General features: G+C 41.8%; 1 protein-coding gene across 1 annotated transcript in view; it reads left to right on the forward strand.

Moving 5' to 3' along the window:
- The window catches only part of igsf9a (immunoglobulin superfamily, member 9a), a 68218-nt gene that overhangs the window by 12557 nt on the left and 39637 nt on the right, over nt 1-16024 (forward strand). The window contains exons 4-6 of the mRNA XM_073477353.1: nt 8305-8451; nt 11815-11963; nt 14789-14900. Of these exons, the coding sequence (XP_073333454.1) occupies nt 8305-8451; nt 11815-11963; nt 14789-14900 (408 nt within the window). The remainder of the gene's footprint in view (nt 1-8304; nt 8452-11814; nt 11964-14788; nt 14901-16024) is intronic.

The following is a 16024-nucleotide window of genomic DNA, read 5'->3' on the forward strand; positions in this document are numbered from 1 at the left end:
TCAGCTACGTTACCATCACTGTATTCATTATATATTGTCCTTGACTCAAATTGCTGAGGTTTTCTCCCCCACACAAAGTTTCTGCAGCGGTGTGCATACATTTTAAGAACCCATTCAATCAGTTTTTGGAAATGTCTGTGCAAATTTTTCGGACAAAAATCTGTGCTTGGTGTAAAAAAGGCTTTTACGCTTATAATTAAACGTTTGTACTTTTTTATATGCAGTGGTCACGCACTAATTCACTCACTTAGGTCATGTCGAAAGATAATGAAGAGCAATTTTAACATATCTACTTGCAAGTAGTACCTGAAACATCCGCACGGCAAATATCATCAGCAGATTTGATCTTATCAGGGATTAAACTGTGTAACAGATTTGCCGTTTGGTCTCACCTGCCTATGAAAACAACACAGTCTCATTTCACGGCAAGTGAGCAATAATAAATATGTAACGTCCAGTTGCACTTTCAAAATAAAGGCCCCAAAAACTACTTAGGTTTAGGTTTTGGAAAAGGTGATGTTTTTGCTTAAAATAACTAAACAGAATTCAAACCCTGGTCTCCACCTGACCGACCCCAAAGTCTTCCCTATGTAGACTTTCTACATTCTACCACTACGACCGTCCTTTGCTCCCGGCATTATTGCACATTTCCGGAACCAAGCCTTCATACACGCTGTACTTCCCCACCTATAGGCGTGGCAGACCACAATCGTCATCAACCCAGTCCTGTTGATCAACCTGTCTATCACATGCTTTGACTGAGACTGGGCTGCATAGATATACATACATCTCATATATACGAATGGTCACTATGCAACCAAAATTGTCATTATCATAGAAAGCAGAAATGTAAGCCCCAGGCTGAAAATGATTAGAATGAGGACGGTCATGACATGCTTCACTCCCAGTTTCTCCCACTAAGAGATTGTTACCAGTATCTGTGTCTCAGAGTATATCCAGCACCACACCTTAATGACCTTTTCAAAGCAGCCTCAGTGGGAGCTACTTTTTTAAAGGAGCTGAAACTCTCACATTGCATCACCACCTATTGTTCAATTGCTGCCCACAGCCTCGAGAACAAAGAGAGTCTGTGAAGAAAAAGATCCTCAATGGACCGCGAATACCTGTATGTACCTCCTGTTATCCTTTAAAGTCACAAACAATGGGACTGGTGTGGACAAAAGGAAAGCATGTCTGGGTGGCTCAGATCTTTCTTTTGTCACATTCGTTTTCTTTTCCATAGAGCTGCCTGCGGATAAATTCAACCTATCGACCTTTCTGAAGAATATTTAGAATTTCTGTTGGAGCACCATCTGTAGTTTTGACCAAAATGCACTTTTAGAAAGAAACTGCTCAAGCAGGCACAAGGATCCCACTTCAAAGAGTGGAATGAATTCTTGCTGTTTAACATTCAGGTGGGAGCAGATAGCAGACAGCTAACTACCACTTGTCAGTTATTTTCAGCGGCTTCAGTACCGGCAGATAGAATCAACATTTGTGAAACAATTAGAGATTTCAACCTCTTAAACCCTACTTACCTGCTGTTGCATCATTCATTTCAGACTCATCCTGTGGGGCTAAACATTGTTCAAACCCACAGAGCTTCATTTGAAATTCGAGTGGAGTTCCTAAAGTTTTCCAAAGATACCAAATGTGCCAGACTGAATTTTGTAGAAAATGGTGCACAAGCCATCGAGAATATTTCTTTTTGATGGAGTTCTAGAGAACATCGTGGCTTCAATAAATAGCTGGAATGAGCTAATACAGTCTGAGATACTCTCAGACAGCATTGAATGAGTCTCTATCCAATTTTCCAATTTTTGAAAGATACTTTTCGGGAGATAAAGTAAGGGGGAAAAATGAGTTACTCCATTAGTCAACAGAGAATTAATCATATTAATTCAAAATTTAAGGTAATTCATGAAAAAAAGCTACAGATTTCTAGCCTGTAAAGTCTCTTCAATGTGAATATTTGGACTTTTTTCGATCTAATCATTCTGATTGCTTTAGGATTTCTTTACATTGTTATTCAGACAAAATAAGTAAAAAAGAGACAAATGATCCAAGATATGGGGACCTTAAGCTCCAGTTTGCAAAAAAGGCCCTCCCCTCTTCTCATTTCTGTTTGCCTATTCTCAACTCCTTTCTCGCCTCCTCTCCTTGCGCATTAGTCCCTTCACACGAGATGTGATCGGAGGAGGCGTGGACGAGACACAAGGAGAGAGGAGTCATCTGTGCTTCAGAGTCAAATAAAAATGACGGGTGGCACAGCTGCATCGTCTGTCCATTGTTTTCTTATCATCTCGGGCTGTCAGATGTGTAGGACAGTGTTCATCACAATGTATACGTTTATTTTTAATTCAGCTAATCAGTCAGGAAGTAATGAAATGGTAAACAATTCGCCAGCTTCTGTACATTTATACGATTTGCAACCTGGAACCGGCATACAAGCTTCCCACCTTGAGGGCGATGTCAGAAGAAAATGGCCGCCATGAGAGTATGATCTAATAGCGTTTGCCCGGTGACATCAGAATCAGAATTTGGCCAAACATAAAATGCCTGTTCGGAGGATCAGTTTATTGTTGTTTCGAACTTAAAGTACAGAACATTGCCAGCCTCATCCTTTAAGCCACTGTTTTATTACAATGTAGAAAAACCTTTTGGTATCACAGGTTTATTGGTTGTACTGACACACAGTAAAGAGCAGTAATCATTGCTTTTAGGTGTGTATTTGTCAAAGGATCAGAGCCTGCATTCAGCTGAGCCAGGGCCTTTCTCATTTGAGTCGAATGCCACTCCCTCATCTAACCCCGAGCGAGCAGGAAATACGATACAGACATTTACATAGCAATAAAGTCAGGGTGAACCTTGGCTGATGAATTATCGTAAGTGGGAGCGGGGCAGACTTTAATTCCAGCCCGGGCTCATAAAAGACAGTAGCCTTTTGTGGCTGACTCTGAGGACGATCCCTCAACGCACGCTGATGTCACACTTCATTACACCGGGTGTTAGTCTCAGAAGAAGTTGGGCGATACTGTTAGTGAAAACCCTAAAGTTTGCCTGCCCTTTGGCTCATGAATTACACTTCCTGCACTCTTCACTCCACCATAAAGCACCTGCTTTAAAAGGTATGCTAATCACACGCTCTCCGGTGACAAACAGAAGAGCTGCTGTTCTTAGTGGACACAAAAGGTTTGAAAAAGGTGCTTTGTCCGATCTGATGCTGAGCTCAGGCTTTCTCACAGGTACTGGCTGGTGTGAAGGTAACAGGTGCAGCATGGGAAAGTAACGCTTCAGAGATGGAAACCCTGGTGTGGATTTCACCTCCCCGGGCCCTGAATGTTCTCCGGTGTCACGGCGGTTTTGCTTCAGGACCCAGAGTCCAACTGTTGTTTAGTGGTTGTGATTCTCACGTGATTCCCTCTGCTGCTGCGGCTGCTCGCTTTCTGCCACCATTCCTCCCTCATCGCCACCTTAAGAGGATAAAAGTTGAACTTCCCTGATTGCGGGTCACCTCCTCCATTAATATTCTTTGTTTAAATGTATTTGTTGTAATAGAGCAGTAAAGATCAAAGGATTAGTGTCTACTCTGTGAAGAGGACAGAAACGTCCCTCAGCAGCCATACAGCTGCTGACTCCATAAAAATACAGCTGTATAAATACACTGTTTGCATGTAAATCCCATCACAATCAGCAGAAGCAGACTGTGTGCAGGCGTAACACATTACACACAGCTAACATGGCTAATATGCTTCCTTCCCCGCATGGACAAACATGAGAGTTTGCAGTGGGATTATTCACGACCGTTCTGCAGAGGCGAGCGGCTCCACTTTTTTTTTGGATAGGCAGAAAGCTCCTAAATTCAAATTTCAAACCATCACACAGTGGAGCTTTAATAGAGCAACAAGCAGCGTGGAGTGAAACCTTATCTGCCTCTTTTCTCCAACCGAAACCTGAATGGCTCGGCGCGGCTTGCCAAGAGCTGACGGCATCTCTGAGAGAAAAGATGTGGGCTCCCTGCCCGCGGATATCACATTCTCAGGGACATAAACGTCCGTGTCGCGCAAAATGGTATTGAATTTATATAATTTTTCCGCACAGAGGCCTGTCCAACCAAACAAGACACTTCCCCCATTGATTCCACCCAGAAGACGTTTTGTTTTATCATTTAAAAAACTTCATTTCCAAAATGTTACGTATTCATTTTGGAAGAGAGAAAAATCAATATCTCTGGAGCATCCTTCACTCTGAATAAAACACACTGTGGCCTTTGAAGTGTTCCATTGTCAGTGAAGGGCCTACGTCTTAGTGAGTTTCATAACCTGTCAGTGTTGATTTAAAGTGAACTTGTATTAAAGTGAACTTTTTTTGATGTTTCGACACCAATGCTTTTCATAAAATTGACAAACTAAAGCAAAATCAAGGTTTAACAGAGTGTAAAACAAAAGGACGGATGAGATCAACAAAAAGGATCTTCACTCTACTCTTTGATCTCCTCAAACGACGCCACACAAAGGATTTAAATTGGTATTTCAACTCAATGCAGATAATTTTACATGTATCCTTTCACATATTTTAAGGAAGATAATGACTGCAGTGTTTAATAACCTCGTCTGATTCTGTAGGATTTTCAAACTTCTCATCTGAGAAGGTTGTATTTCTGACAGCGCTGAATGGTTTAGTGTTTCTGTCACCTGAGAGTGTATTGAAGGACGAAGCCTCCGGGGGTGGGGGTGGGGGGGCTTCAGCTGGAAACAGTTTGGCAAATGAATGCAGCGGTCAGTGGTGTGTTTGAGGGAGCGGTGCATCGCTGTGGGTGTGCCAGAGATGAACTGATTGTTAAGCTCGGGCCAGTCAAAAAGCTGCTCTTTGGCTGATTTAATGGATTCAGTGAGCAGAGAGGAGATGGAGCGGGGCAGAGAACATGAGGAGGGGGAGGAGGTGGTGGAGGTGGGGGCGGGGCTTCTACATGTTGTCAGTGTCATTTTCAGTCCCTGCTGTAGCACCTGTATTTGGTGATCTGTGGCATCATTTTAGTTTCTGTTCCAGCAGAACTTGAAGTCATTTTTGAGTCACTTACAGCGGCTATACTGAGGCTAATTTCTAGCAGGAGATTAGATTCTTAATGACTAAATGTTGGAGAAACACCTGCACAGGGAAGATTATTTTTTGTATTTATTTTGATGACTGTAGACTCTCAACTACGGATCGACCGACTGTTTTTTCAGGACCAATACTGATACTGACCCATAATCAAAATTTGGAACTGATGTCATACATTTGCAGTGATATTATAACCAGTGACAGAATGCAACTAAGTACAATTTACTCAAGTACTGTACTTTAACTAGTACAATTTTAAAGTACTTGAGTATTTCCATTTTCTGCTACTTCACACCTTCACTCCTCTATATGTATTTGATACCTTGAGTTACAGTTCCTTGCAGATTCAAAATAATGAAGTGTTGATGGGCTTTTGCACATGACGTGTAATCAATCAGATAGTGTTGTGTTGGAGTTGTGACAACAGACAGAGAACAGGTGCTGCATCAGAGCCGAAGTAGCGTATTGTTTAATTTAATTTATCGGCGAGTGGAAACTAAAAACAAAGATACCAGTAACAGGAAAAATGCTAAATATCAGCCAAGATAATCGGCCATAGCAATAACAACTAGTCTTGAGTCTCATTTACTCATTAAAGTGTTTACAGGTCTTGGGGAGTACTACTGCATAATATGTGTCAAAGTAGTATAAAGCCTTTTGTGGGTCCAGAAGAAGCTGCATGTAATCTGAAAAAAATGAACTCAAGTGATGTCACTTAGGGGCTATGTTGTATTGTGGGTAGTGAAGGCGCCAGGTTTTTAAAAGCTGGTCTAGCATTGCACTCCTATAACACTGTTGGCCCTTATTATTGGCAGTTTAAAAACATTTTATCCGAAGTGATAGAGCAGAACCAGAACCTTTTTTATTCTGTGCGTTCTTCTTCCTTTTTTAAAACCTGGTGCCTAAATTACCCAAAGTGCAACGTAGCACTGCAGGGAATTTATCAGAGAAGACACTACAGGTGAATAGGGTAAAAAAATAAAATAAAATAACCAGCTGATATCACCATGAATCTTCCCCAGATGATCGCTTACTCCCTTTTGTGTGACAAGCTTTCTGATATTTCATGTTTAAAATGCAAATCAGGCATTTTTAATTAAATATGCATTAATTTGCATACAATTACAGAACAGAAATCTGAATGTGTATTTTGGAAGTTTTCCTTCCACTACCCTAAAAGAGAATGTTATCGCAGCAAAACCTCAACATTGACCGGTGCGTGAAAAAACGATGTAACCTGTATATCCTCCATATGGCCAAAAGTTTGTGGACGCCAAACTTTTTCACCCATATGTAATTGTTAGATTCCTCATTCTCATTCCTCAAACATTGATCTGCTGCCATAACTATTCTGGTTGGAGGGTCTCCACCAGAACCTGACTGCAGGGATCCAGACACAAGAGTAGTAAAGTCCAGCGTTAACAAGGTCTGACTAACAATAGGTGTTCCAGTTCATCCCACAGGTGTTGGATTGGGTTGAGGTCAGGGCTGTGAGCAGGGCAGTGAAGCTCCTCCACACCAAACAGGGAAATCCATTTCTTTATTCCCCTGGCTTTGTGCACAAGGATATTGAAACAGGAGAGGATCTACACCCGAAAACAGTCGCCACAAAGTTAGAAGCACACTGTGGTCTGATATGTTGCATTCACTAGCATTAAGATTCTATTAGCAAATAAATACACTGGCAAAATAAATGAAATTCAATACTAGTTAGTAAAAGAGTTAGCAGTGCTGCTGCTTATTCTGCTGCACACTTCAATGAGTAATTGCTCTCAAAAATAAATAATATCCCCTTTTATTTTTGTAATAAACCATTGAAACTGATACTTATCCAATACCTCTTAAACTGTCAGAACACATTTTTATTTGGGACTTTTAGAATAAAGAATTATATTCCAATGGATGACCTACTCATACATAACTGTTATCTTAAGTTTTCTTTACCTCAGACTGAGTTGAGATTGAATAAAGCAAAGGGAAATGTTGTTGTTTTATTAACATCAACAATCCACCTGATTTGACTACGCTCTTCATTTGTTTGCACACCCAGAAGTCACTGCAGCTCGTGCTGCTCAGAGACTCTGACTCTCCCTCGTCCGTCCCCCTCCCTCCTCTCCCCGTTCTCCCTCTCATCCGGCCTCACACTCAATTTACCTCGATTTGAAATCTCTCGCAGTCATGCATTTTTCAAACGGCGGCGGGAGTGGCGTGAGTTCACGCTCTGACTTCACCTCCACCTCCACCCTTCCCCTTCCCCCTCTTATCTGATTACACGCAGTCGGTCCCGCAGCATCCTAGCCTCGGCACAACCTTTCCTCTGAGGTGCTGTAGTGACCTATATCACACAGCACCAGTAAACATGAGAGCAGGCGAGGGAAAAAAAACTGCCAGGGGTCAAAGGGTAGGATTTTGAAATGCACTAATCCCCCGAGTGTATGCTGATGTGTGTTTTGCTCGGCTTTAACCCTCCCTCCTCTCGTTCCCCCTGTGGATTTAGTCCCCTTTGGCAGCTTGGAAAAGTAAATAAGGCGTGTTATCACTGCCAACATGCCTAACTCTAACTTCCTGGTTTCTTTTTGACTGTCAGGACTGTCCCTCCCTGCTACAGTCACCAAAAATCACAGCCTCTGTTAATAATTACCATCACAACACAGCCATCCCAGTGGCACCGAGGCTTCCACGCTGCTGTGTGTGTTTTCCCCCGCTAACATGTTTTTATTTCTGAGATGATGCAGAGGGAAGACTGAGTCCTTACGTAACGCCTTCATTGACGGCTTCTTTTCAGATGCCGTTACATCCTGTCAGGCCACTGGACGCTTATGTGTCTGATAAAGTGTGAAGCTACACGGACACAGGGAGGTGTGGGCTGCGGACTGGAGAAGATAAAGGGTTGATGTTGCAAAGCTTCACTCCGGCTCGAGGGAGCCGTCACCTGGCAACCATGAGATCACGTTTCCAAGTTTGCGTGCACGCGCGCGTCAGCTGCCGTTTGTGTGCGTCTGCGTGCGTGCGTGTCGGTGTTTCAGGCTACGTTTCAGGACAATGTTCTCTGTCAGCACGGGAGAGTTTCACACTCCAACAGTTCCACACAAATCAGACCTGAGAAATGACAAGTGGAATCAGCATCACGCGCAGTTGGCCTGTCTCATGCCTCTTCACGCGCCGCCCTCTCACCTCTTTAAGTGCACTGTGTTTCCACAGGTCGGGTGTCTCTGGTCCGAGTCACTGCCCTGAGGCTGGAGGGCCTGCTGCTGGATGACCAGGGCTCGTACGAGTGTCGAATCCTCTTACTGGATGAACCCACAGATGAGCTGCAAAATGGCACCTGGACTGTGCTCTCTGTAACTGGTGAGGTTTATGTAGTAGTGTGTGTGTATTTGTGTGTGTGTGTGTGTTTTGGCTTCATGCCTATGGCTGAGAGGCGATTATATTTAGCTTCATAAGGCAAAATCAGTGATCCAAATGTGAAATGTAAATAAATAAGGTTTGGTGGCATTACATAAGACGGCCCTCGCCTGGTACGCCAATCAAAATGCAAGAAGTCAGAGCGGATAACTTTCAATTCATTTCAGTAGTAGATACAGTCAAGCACCAACAGTTAGACGCTCAGAGTTATACAATTGTTTTTGATTACAGAGGAAACATTTAATATGTGATAAGTGTGGGCTTGTAGAAAACTAACACAAATGTTACACACAAGTCACACATTTTAATTGTCACACATTTTAATTAAATACACGCTTCTTTTTTACGCGGGGTCAAAACTGTCAAACTGAAGTCAAACTCAAACCTCTAATTATTTTCTCCTTTTGTGTAAGCGCACACTTAAATGTGATGCTGCAGCTGTTGTGTGTAATTAAGGAAGAATATCTTTTCAAAACATATTTGTTGAAGCAGTTTCTCCGCTTCGAGCCTCTGGGTGGGTGTTTCCCATGGCAGCACTTGACTGACAAGTTGAGGGTCGGTGTTGCTAGGAGACGCACTGTCAGCTCCCATGATGCACTAATGACTGACTTTAAGACATCTGTTCTTTCACAACATTTGGGAGGAACCCTTGTAGTTATACATTTGTATCTCACAGGTAGACCCTAGTTAGCCTATCCGGCTGACATTAGCATGCCTTCTCACTTTCACAGTTATCCTCAGTCATGTTATTCTAACACCTGCTGAGCCGTCAGCAGCTGTCACACAGTGTTATAAATTGTCCCACATTATACAGAGAAGGGGGCTTTAGGTAGCATTTAGCTAGCTAGCTGTTTGTCTTTCGTGGGTCCTTCCACTGGTGCCAATCAATCAGGCCCCCATTAACAGCGCCAAGCTTTAAAGTCAATTAGACATGGTGACCGTAACAGGCTGCTGTAAAACTCTGGATGCATTGTGAAATGACTCATTTCACTATTTCAATTTGATTCATTCAGTCTGATAGTATTTTGAAAGTCTCAAAGAGGATTTAAATAAATTGTTTTAAATCCCATTCAAGTTAGTGGAGGGCTGACCCGGAGGTGCAGATGTTCTGTGGGCCGCACAGTAAGCTATGTGGAAGGTTCTGGTAAATTTACGTCCAGGAATTCAAACTTTCTTGGCTTCATGTGCCAACTCTGACAATGCAATGCAGATTTCCCTCATTAGATCCATGGGCCCTGTGTGCAAGGACACTAGGGTTTTCTCAGGGTTGCTCTTCCAGTGCAGAAAACTCAATGTAGTGCCTTACAGGCTGCCCTACGTGCTAGGTTTTTTGCATTAGTTGGCCTCTAGTCAGGTATGGAAAGGTTTCATCATAAGTGCATCACTGATGAGTCTACCACTGGGCCCCCTGGTGGTGATGAGAAATGACCAGAACTTTCTGCAATGGGTCCTGTATGGATCATGAAGAGCGATGCAGGGAGCGCTGACGTCATGGATGAGGCTAACAACTAGCATGTAACAACATAGTGTAGTACGGACAGAATCGAAAATTCCTGTCCCCTGGGAAACACTGACGTAAGGGGATGCTGTCACTGCAGAAAGATAAATAAACTAAAATATATTCCTTGATCTCTCTTTTCTTAGCTAGATAAATTTGAGTTATGGTTCAATATTAAACTTCACTAAGCAGGCCTCCAGTGTCAGCAAGAGATGACCTCACAGTTCTTTATTATCCCGTTGCGACACACACTGTGTACTTAGTCCTTTAGTTATTCTGACTGGCTGCTCGGGATGAATGTTTGGCAGTGTGTAATTTTGCTCTTTTGAATCCAGTGTTCTCTGGAGGAGCCGCTCTCTGCTGTATCGAAGCACGTTTTGTAGATCCTATATTTAAACTTGTCACTTCCTATACAATGACATGATTTCAGCAGTCGTCCACATCATGGCCGAATAATGCAAAGCTGTGGGTTGTTAGATGTTGTGTTTTTCAGCCCCATCGGGCACTTCAGTCTCATTGAAGGTGCACTTTTAATTAAAAATCTTCCACCCACGCTGTCTTTTACGTCATTCATTCTGTAAAACACTGTTTAAAGAACATTTCTTGACAGGCGCTGTGAACTTTTGAAATTTTGTTTTTTAAAAAGAAGTCAGAGCAACTTTTGTGAAAACTTTTTAAATAGCTCTTTTAAAAAACCTTCGTGACGGATCAGGTAATTTGGATAACTTCTGATGCTCTTCCCGTGGGTTTTGGAAAGACTCAACCCTGACTATGGTTATTATCACGCTTATTGATAGCTTTAAATAATACATCTGAATATGAAACATGCATCATTATTTTTGCGCTTTGAAGTTTATGTATTTGAGCAAACCTTAGCTGTGACTCTCAACATACAGAACAAAGCATCAGCAGATCAAAGTGAGGGGAGACAGTTTCACAGAGTTGGTCTGTGAGAGTCAGGTTAGAGATGAGAATTATAACAGATTATGACTCCGTATTTGAGGCCTTGGCTGTAACTTAACTGACGTGCCCTGAAGATGCTCTCTTCACATCCTTTTGTTTGCACTCAGCCTCAATATTTGAGATTTTCAGTGGCCTTCACAGGCTTGAAACACACAACAGGAGGGGTGTCCTCCTGTTTATGTGCCACTAAATATATTTGCATGCAAAAGCTTAGTTGTCATGCAGCAGGAGTAAGTATTTGGTACGTGTTTTTGTAATAGTCTCACAAGGTCCCTCCTTTGTACAGACACTGAAGCGAACATCTCAACCTGTAGCTCAGATAAGAAAAGAAAAATCACTTTTATCTTTGTGGCAAGAAAAATACTAGCGCCATTTCCAAACTCAAAAATCCTTTATCATACATACAATAAGAGTATGAGGACTTGTAATAAACTAGTGAAGTTGCGAGTGCTTTGTTTATATTTTGAGCGTCTGCTCTCCGATGAGATCTGAGACTTAAAAATGGCAGCAAAACCGTCACGTTAGCAGATCTGAAAGGTAGCGTAGCTGACATTTTTACTTGGGTATGTGAAATCATAATGTAACTTGATGTCAGGGAACTGCACACAGGCTGCTGCTGTTAACAAACAAGGCCGAGCTGCTGTCATGCTGTGTATAAAACAAAGATTTATTGTCTGCTAGTCCGGCTTCCCTCTTTGCAGTTGCTGCTGCTTGAAAGAGAGCGTTTTGCTGGAGACAGTGAAGTGTCCATATCTGACAGACTGCAGGATTGTGTGTCTTAAACAGTGTTGGTTTCCTTGGTGCATAGATGTGTTTAATTAAATGCTTATCTTTTTCTTCCCTAGCCCCACCCACCTTCACTGAAGCCCCGCCCCCTGAGGTGGAGGCTCTGGTTGGAAGCCATCTCTCTCTTGCCTGTGTCGCTAGTGGCAACCCTACTCCGACCATCACCTGGCTGAAAGATAGCGGTGTGATTCCAAGAATAATTTATCAGGTATGTTTGGACAATTGTGTATGCGTTAAAGGGTAACGCCGTCAATTTTACACATTAAAGTGTGTTTACAGCTCTCTGGGAGAACTACAGCAAATGTGACAGCAACAGGGTTAGGGAGGAGGACGCTGCATGTAATTTGATAAATTTCTACCAGTGATGTCATTCAGTGGTTAAGTTGCACTGTGGGTAATGTAGGCGCCAGGTTTTGAAAAGCAGGATAAAATGGTGAAATCACCTTTTTTTTCCCACTCATTCTTCTTTTTCAAAAGCTGCCGCCTACATTACCCACAATGCAACTTTTCTCACATATGCAGTCCTACCCATCAGCTAGAAGAAACTTTCATTTGTATTGATTCTGTGAACAAAAGCGGTATGCGCACCACCCACGCTCGAGTTGTAAAGATTATTTTGATTTGTCTTGGAAACAAGTGAAAGAAGGAAGCAACTTGTTTTTAATCCTGCTGCTGGCCCAAGCCTGGTTATCTTAGCTGTAATTTGGTCCGGCTGGTCCGGCTGGGGGGTGGACAGGGGATGCTGTGGGAGCGATCATCAGGTCAGTTTTCTGGTCCAGTGCATCCACTTCCTGTGCTTTCTCCTTATTAAGGTGATGAGTATGTTTCTGTCATAGGCTGCCGGGGCTGTCCGGGATGCCAGACCAATTTAACCTCTGAACCTGCCCCAGTTTCAGCCATGACCATAACATTTTTCTACAGGAAAATCTCCTCCTGCTTCCTTTTAACTGGCTAACATACTCCTCAGTGCCAAACCTTGCCTTAGAAAATGTAAACCTAGGAAGTTATCAGTCTTCTTGCCGATGGTCCTGTTTGCTTATGTAGGTGGTTTAGAGGTATCAGTATTAAATTGTTTCATAACCAGTTAAAAACGCCTTGTAGTATGTTTAATGTATGCTTTAATGAATACATACTAGCTTCTGTACTGTATGACTTTACTATATCTATTTGTCTTCTGAGTCCATTTATTGTATCAAAATTCATTCAAACATAAAATATATCATATCAGCTATATTTACTTTAACTATAGCTGGTCAAAGTACAGCACCTGTACAAGAGACTATACATAAATACTCCAATACAAGTAAAAGTCCAGCAATCAAAGTCCTGCAAACAAGTAAAAGAAATATTAACAGCAAACTGTAACTGAAGTATCAAAAGTAATCATGTAAATGTTGGCAAAATATGTTTCTGCAAACCATGGATATGTTGAAACTTCTTTAGGTTCAATTTTCAATGTTATGTTGTGACAACACTGTGCTTATTGTCTAGTTGGGTTTAGGCTCAAAAGCCACTTGGTTAGGGTCAGGAAAAGATAATGTTTTGGCTTTAAAAACCTGTTTTAGTCGCCATAAACACGGGAGGAGAAGTCCTGAGAGCTCGTAAAATAAAAACAATTTTGGTTGCCAGAAACACAAAAAAATTGTCACAAGGTTTCCTAAAAATATCCAGTGGTTTCACACTTACAAATGTTGAAACACAGTGTTGATCTGTGGTCACTGGCTTGGCAGCCTTCTCTTCTGTAACTCCAACATCAATCCCCTCCACCTTGGGATATAAAAGTCAGGTCATATAAATGTAATGTGAACGTCATATGACACATATTGTAGGAACCTCTACATGGTACGTGTTTAGTGTTACTGCCAACATTTTGTTCTGGCAACTCGACTGAAATTGCCCCCAGTGACTCTTTTATCAGTGCATAAGCAGCATTTTACTGCTGCAGCAGGTCGAGGTGGAGCAAAGTTCAACTGGCTTATGAACACACGCAGATGATTTAGTCCAGTGTTTCCCAGCACAGGGGTTGAGCTCCCTCCAAGGGTCACTGACACAACTACACACTGCCTTTTATAAGACATCACAAACAACACAAACACTGCTTTAATCTTAACATTAAACATTAAAAAAAACTTAATCCTCACAGGAACTAGTCACTTTAGCTGTCAAAGAAACACAGAGGAGTAAAATGGAATATATGTACTAATACTCAATGCTAAGATGTTTTTTTAAATTGGTGAAACAGCGTGACAAGAAAAGAGTGGCACAGAAGGTTGATAAGTCAGACAGACAGGAAATAACAAAAAGCAATTATGGTGAAGTATGTGACATGATATGATATGATATGAGTACAGAGTAGATCACAGTGAAGAGGGAACAGCGTGACTATCTTTCCTGTCTGCACTCTACGTGTGTGTGTGTGTGTGTGTGTGTGCGCGTGTTTGGATTGATATAGCAAAGTATGAAAAAAATAACTCGTGGTCAAGGTAAAGTGGTAATAAATATATGATGTAGAAGAAATGTTAAAATGTGAAATATAAAGATGAATGATATGATATAATATGATACAGTATGAGCGTAGTTACATTATATTATTGTTATCAGTATTATTTACAATTCAGTATAATATAATGAAATAAAAACAAATATAATAATTAGCATTGTATTAATAAAGCAATGAGGAGCGAGGCCAGACCACCACCCCCCACTCAGTACTTACGTAAAGTACAAGTACTTAAAGGTGCACTACGTAGTTTTTGGAAAGAAAGAGAAAGATCTTCAATGACTGTTTTTTTTATGCCTAAACAAAGTAAATAAACACACTGTCTTCATTTGCATGACTGAATAAACCAAAATAACAAGCTGACCTTAAAGGACAACACAGTTTCATACTGTTTTACTTTGTTTATATGCCACCTTTCCAGCTTCAAACAGTGTTCTGGGGACTCCACTATCCGTCATCCTATAGTATGTATCTATATGTGTTATTTGCAGCCATCCGTATCTCAGTTTAACTGTCACATCACATTTTACCAGGACGGAGCCTTATCTCTGCGAGCAGTGAGCATGCAGTCAGCAGGACGGTACACCTGCCACGCCTCCAACTCGGAGGGAAACGTGACTCGCGTGACCAAAGTGAAGATCAAAGGTCAGTTGTTGCCTGGACGGCCTGTCTGTCTGCCTGTTTTCCTGTCTCTCTGCCTGTCTGTTTGTCTGTCTGCCTGCCAGTTCCTTCAGTCTCTGTGATGCCTGTGTGCCTGACTGGCTGTGAGCCACCGTAATTTACATTTTCTGTTTCTCGCTCTTGCATCATATGACAGAGTGGCAACAGAAAGTCAAGCTGAATTTAGCTCGGCTCCTGTGAAGATAACATTGATATCATGATATGAGACAGGATATCATCTGGGATTGTGGGGAGGGGGGGTATTGCTTTATCGTGATAAAAACTCATGTGTTTTGCTCATTTTAAAGGCTGCATTTCAGAGACTCGTCTGTTTTCTGAACTTGTTTGACTGCTGTAGCTGAGCAGAATGAGAATGTCTCGGTTTGGTCATCAAATTCATATTATTCTATTAATCTTTTTTTTTTTCTAAAAATGTTCCTGGTTCTTGAATGTTTTCAATAGTCTTAATGCACCATTGACAGATTCAAAGACATTTTTATTCTACAGCTTCTTACAGTCCACTTTAAGGACAAATGCATGTAGAATATGCAAAAATCCTACTGTGTATCATAGGATTACACCGACACAGTACTGCATAATACATCGTGGAATTTATTTATGACTTCTTCCTGTACTCCTACTCCTACTCCTACTGCTGATTTTCTCCGGAGAACCAGGACTCGTCTGAAGCGCGGTGCATGGGGAAACATTTTGTTTTGGCATAATGTCTCACCGAGGTTTCACTTCATTTCGAAATCTCACAGAGGCAGCGGCCACATTTTGAATAATAATCATCATGAGCCTAATACTGTTCAGTCTAAGTCACATTATCTCAGCTATGGCGGGTTTTTTTTTTTTTCCCACAGCGGTTGCCATATGGATGGATTACACTAGACTAATGGCTGATCTGGATGAAGTCAGTGTGAAAGCCCTAAGTAACCTCTAAACTGTCACTCATGCATATATCCATGGAGCTTTAAAGGTTATAGACCTGATCAGTAATGACCGCTGTAGAGATCATGTGGTCATTTATACATGAGTCATGTGGAATGTCACGCCTCCTTTATTAGCTCTCTGCAAATGGCACATGTGTCGGAGGTGGGCACGGG

Source organism: Pagrus major, chromosome 12, assembly GCF_040436345.1.
Source record: "Pagrus major chromosome 12, Pma_NU_1.0".
In the NCBI taxonomy this organism is placed as follows: domain Eukaryota; kingdom Metazoa; phylum Chordata; class Actinopteri; order Spariformes; family Sparidae; genus Pagrus; species Pagrus major.